The sequence below is a fragment of the Megascapheus bottae genome, chromosome 15, assembly GCF_031878675.1.
Source record: "Megascapheus bottae isolate mThoBot1 chromosome 15, mThoBot2.hap1, whole genome shotgun sequence".
NCBI lineage: Eukaryota > Metazoa > Chordata > Mammalia > Rodentia > Geomyidae > Megascapheus > Megascapheus bottae.
Window position 1 is genome coordinate 24,329,173 of NC_143523.1, and position 6,000 is coordinate 24,335,172.

General features: G+C 49.5%; 1 protein-coding gene across 2 annotated transcripts in view; it reads left to right on the top strand.

The window, feature by feature from the left end:
* Nucleotides 1-5,687, top strand: part of Crtac1 (cartilage acidic protein 1) — a 139,596-nt gene extending 133,909 nt beyond the window's left edge. Inside the window, exons 12-15 of one of the 2 annotated variants that reach the window (XM_090346108.1) lie at nucleotides 1,663-1,808; nucleotides 2,472-2,514; nucleotides 4,668-4,811; nucleotides 5,235-5,687. In XM_090346108.1, the coding sequence (XP_090202234.1) occupies nucleotides 1,663-1,808; nucleotides 2,472-2,514; nucleotides 4,668-4,811; nucleotides 5,235-5,353 (452 nt within the window). In that variant the 3' untranslated portion in view covers nucleotides 5,354-5,687. The remainder of the gene's footprint in view (nucleotides 1-1,662; nucleotides 1,809-2,471; nucleotides 2,515-4,667; nucleotides 4,812-5,234) is intronic. The other variant, XM_090346109.1, reaches the window with a different exon arrangement.
* Nucleotides 5,688-6,000: the final 313 nt, after the last annotated feature.

Here is a 6,000-nt window from a genome sequence, read left to right on the forward strand (position 1 = left end):
TAGAAATTCTGCCCCCACCCCCACCCCTCCCCATGGCCAGACCTTCTGACTCTGAGGACCGGCCTGCTCCAGCTGTCCCCCTCATTAACTCCCTGCTCTGCTGCAGCAGCCCTGGAATGTTCCAGTGAGAGGCCAAGGGGAAGAATAAAAGGAAATCAAGCACAAGGAGGACAGGAAGCTGGAAGCAGTCACTGGCAAGCTCTCAGCTAACATCTGGGGCCTGGGGGCGAGGACGCAGGGGCTCCCTTCACTCCACAGGCTGTGGTCCTGGCCCTCACCCCACCATGGATCTCTGCACACTGAATTCCCCTCCAAGTTTCCCTGGGGCTTCAACCCCTTTTGCATATCAGCATCTCACAGACTGCCTTCCACCCCCACAGTAGCCATCATTGTCAAATCTATTGTGGATAGTAATGACCAAAAAGCAGTATGAATTCAATAGTGTTTGAAAGTGTAATTTGTTTTCTAACAGTATCTACATATATCAGGGGAAAACTTGTGGGTGATGTGTTATTTATGCATCTAGGAATAAATGTTTAAGAGAACATATGGATTGGAGAGAGGCTCCAGGATCCTGTGTACGCCCCCTCCCCCCACCCCAGCACTATGCCCACATCTAGTCTGCGCTGGTAGGTGATTAGGAGACCAGACTCCTGCGTGTGCTGAGCACAGTCCTCCTTCCATCCCTGTTAGCCTGACCCAGCCACAGGAACCGAACTGCTTCCTTATGCAAGAGCCTGGCAGCCTTTGACAATGCCTAAACACCTGACAGATCTCTCCAACCTGCTTTCCGCCCATGATGTATGTAGTGTGATGCTCTGAAGATGACTCGTGTGAATAGATTCGCCGTGAATGCTGCACACGCCTCATTGCTTGCTTCTGTAGACTCTCAGCTCTGCAGACTGGTCTTTCTTGAGTGTCTTCACCTATCTTTTCCAAGCCTTTAGAGTTTTGCTCAAATGACTCCTCCCCCAAAAGGCAGCCATGGCTAAACGAACATCTGCTGAAACTAAACAAAATTTCATATTCAGCTCTTCAGTCACACTAGTCCCAAGTCACTCAACAGCCCCACATGGCCAGCGACGTGAACATACCAGAGCCGGTGTCTTGCCACCTAACACCCCATGGATCGATCCACTTTGCTCTGAGGAGGAACCTCAGCTCTGCCTCATTCATTTCCTTAGAAGAATGCTGCAGGAATTTGGCTTTCTTCCACTTTCTCTTCCCTTTTTTAAATTTTTTTATTATAAAGGTGATATGCAGAGGGATTGAAGTAACGTAAGTCAGGTAAAGAGTACATTTGATTTGGAACAATGTTGCCCTTTCCCCGATTCTCTCCTAGTTTTTCCCTCCCGTCCCGCACACAAGTTGTATAGTCCATTTTCAACAGCATCTAGTGAGTGCCATGGCTGTACCTGTCCCTCCGTTTCTATGCTCCCTCTTACCCTCACAAAGACAAAAAGAAAACAAGAACAGCATCAAAGCAAACAAAAAAAAATCCTCTTGTTCCCATTTCCTGGAAATGGATAAATACTATTTTATCTCATCTGATGCACATAGGCATCCAGCCTCCTTTAGTTTACCCAATGAGTGAACACCTTGGTGCTGATACTCTTAACATCCCTTCCCTCTCTGCTCCTGACCTCTCTCCTTCCTCCCCAGGAAGGGATGAAGCCAGCAGTGTGGAAGTGACATGGCCAGATGGCAAGATGGTGAGCCGCAGCGTGGCCAGCAAAGAGATGAACTCGGTGCTGGAGATCCTTTACCCACAGGACGAGGACAAACCTCGGGACTCAGCCCCACTGGAGGTGGGTTAAGGCATCTGAGCCTCCTTGTCAGAAAAACAAGCATCACTCACCACCCGGTAGGCTAATGTATAGGCCTGGCTTCTAATAATGGAAGTTGTCTCAACAAAAGGCAGCTTTCACAACGGTCCTTCTATTTGTAGTTGGTATAACCGCCTTCCCCGCCCCATCTCTTCTGCTTCTCACTGAAATCATAGGAGAGTTAGGAAATTGTTTTTCCACCCATTTTACCAAGGAGAAAAAACAGAGGCCAAAAAGGAAACCCAAGGCCAATGAGACTACACAACCAGTTGTAAGCAGGGTTGAAAATTGACCCCTGGACTCCTGCTGTCCTCCTGGTTCTAAGCCTCTAAGGAGGCCTTGTATTGTCCAAAGTGTAGAGCCTGGGGGAGATGGGACTCAGCGGAGTAGCTCTGGGCCAGTCTCTGCTCCAGCTCAGGTACATGGATCCCATAGGCAGGAAAACGAGCCAGCTTGATGTCACAGCCATTCTTGTCCTCCCCATCCCAGCCAGGCTCCTGTTCAAAGGGTCTGAAAAGGGAACAGTTTCCCCAGGCCCCTTGAACTGAGGTCAAAGTGATAGCTGCTCTGTGGCTCTGACTAGGAAGGGATCGGAGATGGGACCTTCTCAACTCACCACTGTCTCTGCTTCTGCCCACCTTACAGTGCGGCCAAGGATTCTCACAGCAGGAAAATGGCCATTGCATGGGTGAGTGCCTGCAGGCTCCAGGGCATGTCATCCTGACCTGGGGCAAGGTCCCGGATGCAGACATGGGAGGAAGGGGAAGGAAAAGGAAAGAGAGGAAGGCTCTGTTGGCTAAGATGACCACTGAGAAGGGAGTAATATTAGTGATCAGCCAAACAACTTGGCATCATTGTGGACCTACTGCCATGAATATCAAGAGAACAAACCTGGGGAGGAGACGGTCCACCACATGGATGCTAAAGATCATGGTAATTCTCACCCCTGGCAGAGGTGAAATGGCCACATGTCATAACCTAGAGGAACAGCCAGCAGGAGAGGGTGCAGGCAAAGGCTGGGCATTGCTGTGGGTGTTGCTGGGTACATTGGGGAGAAGCAAGGTGCAGAGTGTGGTTGTGGTGAGATGGTCGCTGTGTGGGGCTGCCATGAACTTCAGACAATTTCCTGATGATCTATAATGGGAAGAGGCAACCTAGGGTCTCAGCCCCTAGAGGCTTCCAACCCAATATCTTCCATCCCTGTGGCCAGCAGTAGAGCCAAGCCAAGAATTCCTCATTCCTTAGAAGGAAGAAACCAATCCCAACCCCTAGGTAGCTTACTGGCAATGGAGAGGCGCACAAATGAAGAGCAAGGACTACATGTAGGGTCAGGGCCAGGATGAGTGAGGGCAGCAGCTGGGGCACCAAACCAGTCTAGGGAGAGTCTGTGAAGGTAGCCTGGAGACAGCATGGTCTAAGCTGGGGATTGGTGAGGAGTAGGACAGAGAGGAGAGGCAGCTTCCTGTGAAGAGCTCTGCCCAGACCAAGGACCATGAAATGAAGAAACTAGAAGCACCAAGGGTAGCCTCCCACACTTTGTGTCCCCGGCCTTGTGTTAAAAGCATATAGGCATATTCTGGAAGGCCCTCCCAGACTACCAACTCAAGTCCTCCTCATCCAGCCGACATTGAGATGCCTCCTACATGGCACCAAGCACCCTTCTGGCCACTGGGAATGTAGCCAAGTGCCTACGGTGACAGGTATCACTTTTGTGGAATAGGCTAGACCTCCCCCCAGCATGGAACCACTCACCTAGGCAAGACAGTTTAAGAACCCTATAAGCAAGGTACTCTCTGGAGACTGTTCTGGGCAGAGTGGTCAAGGAAGGCTTCCAGGGAGGGGATCTCTCAGCAGAGAGCTCAAGGATTAGACAGAAGGATTCAGCTCTAGAAGAGCTGATGGGATAGCTTTCCTGGCAGAGGGAGGAGGAAGAGCAGAGAGCCAGACGCTGTATGAGGAACAGGCAGGTAGCCACTGTGCCTGAGATGACACAGAGAGCCAAGTCAATGAGGGATTTGAGGGTACGCTAAGGACTCTAGACTTTTGTTCTTAAGACCCTTGGAAGCTGAGCAGGAGAGTGACCTGATGTGATTCACATTTTTAAAAGATCACTCTGGCTGCTGAATTGCAGACTGAATTGGAGGGAAGAGTGGAAGCCAGGAGGCCTGTAAGCCAGTAAGGCAGCTGCTGAAGAAATCCAGGCAAGAGACCTTGGGGGCTGGGAATAGGGTGGTGGCAGAGGAGTAAGAAAGATGAATAGAGGAGAGGTGAGCTCTGGGGCAGAACAGACAGGCTCTGCAGAGAGACTGACTGTATATGGGGGTGAGGAAAGGGGAAAATTTGGGAACCACTCTGATTTCTACTGGTACAGCTGAATAGATAGTGGTAACATCGAAGTAGCTAGGGAAGATAAATGCAGCCAGCAGAAGTTTAAGGGCTGAGGGAAATCTTAGAGTGCCGTTTTGGACACATTAAGTCTGAGGAGTGTATTAGACATCCAGGTGGAACTGCCAAGTAGGTTGTTGGCGATTGGATTCATGTACCTGAGCCCAGAGGAGAGGTTATGGCTGAGGCAGGAAATATGCAATCATCCACATATGAAAAGACCATCCAGGGAAAGTGGGAGATGGAAGAGAAGTCCCAGGACCAGCTCAAGAACTCTCCCCTCCTCCTGAAACATACAGAAGTCAAGTAGAGAAGCCAGCCAAAGAGACTAAGGAGAAAACTGAGGCCAAAAGAAAAGGGACATATCCAAAGTAACAGAGTCGATGGGCAGACAGAGCCTGAGCTAGGACCCACAGCTCACATCTCCCGCGTTGAGTGGCTCTCCTTACCTTTCAGACACCAATGAATGCATCCAGTTCCCATTTGTGTGCCCTCGAGATAAGCCTGTGTGTGTCAATACCTATGGAAGCTACAGGTGCCGGACAAACAAGAGATGCAACCGGGGCTATGAGCCCAATGAAGATGGCACAGCCTGTGTAGGTGAGTGGGGCTCCCCTGGCCTCCATAGAGTAGCAAAGGGAAGTTGCCTGTCAGGAACTCCAGGTAGACTCCTTGGCCTCCGAATTTCCTGGATGGAGAGTTTCCCTCGATTCATTTATGTCTCCAGTGGAAACTATCACAGTGTCCTAAGGAAGTCCCATCACCACCTCTACCAGCCACAGCCCAGACCACCCCCCGAGCGGGGTCTGAGCTGTCACTCCTCTCACATCTCCTAAAGCAAACGTTCCCACCTGGAGATCGGCCAGTGTTTTCAAAGCTGGACTATAAACTAGCTCCTAAGAGTCATCTTTGGCTGAATGTCTGACTGGTCCTTGTCTTCTTTCTCCCAAACTCCTTCCTCCACTCCCATCCCACCCCCATCATCATCCCTTTCTCCGTTTCCCTGCCCTCTTCTTTTTGCAGCTCAAGTAGCCTTTTTAGGTGGGTATTCTTCGACGGCCTTTAGAATCTCTGAGCCTCTTTCTCGGGCCTCGTATCTTTCTCTAGGCCTTGGACTTTGCCTTCAGTTATATGCACTTTAAACCCCATCAATAAAGGAAACAAAACTAAACTAACCTAACAACCTTTGTGGAAAACTAAATCTCTCTCCTGCTGCCTATCTCTCTCCACGCCCAGTAGATTCTGCTGTGTGCTTCCTCTGAATGGACGGCAGGGGTGGCCATCTTTGAAAAGGGATGCTTAAGAGATACTGATCCAACCTTAGTTGTTTCATGAAGCCCTTCTTTGCATGTTTTCTGGGAAAACAGAAAAGCAAAGTCTGTCCTGAACCCCACCCAGCCTTCCTCATTCCTTCAGAAGAATCAAGACAGTCCTATCTTTCTCTGTATCTGAGCTTCTTATTTTGCCCTTCACAAAGATGGCTTCCAGGTGGTTGCCTGCTTGGTTGATTCAGTAATGTATCACGGTGCCTGCTGGTTTGACCTCAATGCTGTTGCTGCTTTGTGCACCCTGACTTCCTGTGGTTTAAAAAAAAAAAAAAAAAAAAAAAAAAAGCCTTATTGGGGTTGGTGGTGATGATGGAAAGGGAAAGGGGCTTGATAAAAATGTTGGAATTTGAACTTGCTTAGTCTTCCAGCCTCTTTTCTAAAGAAATTATGCCAATAAACACTCTGCGGGATCTTAACACCTAATTGATGAGGAAAAAAAGACATCTAGGCAAGCATGTACT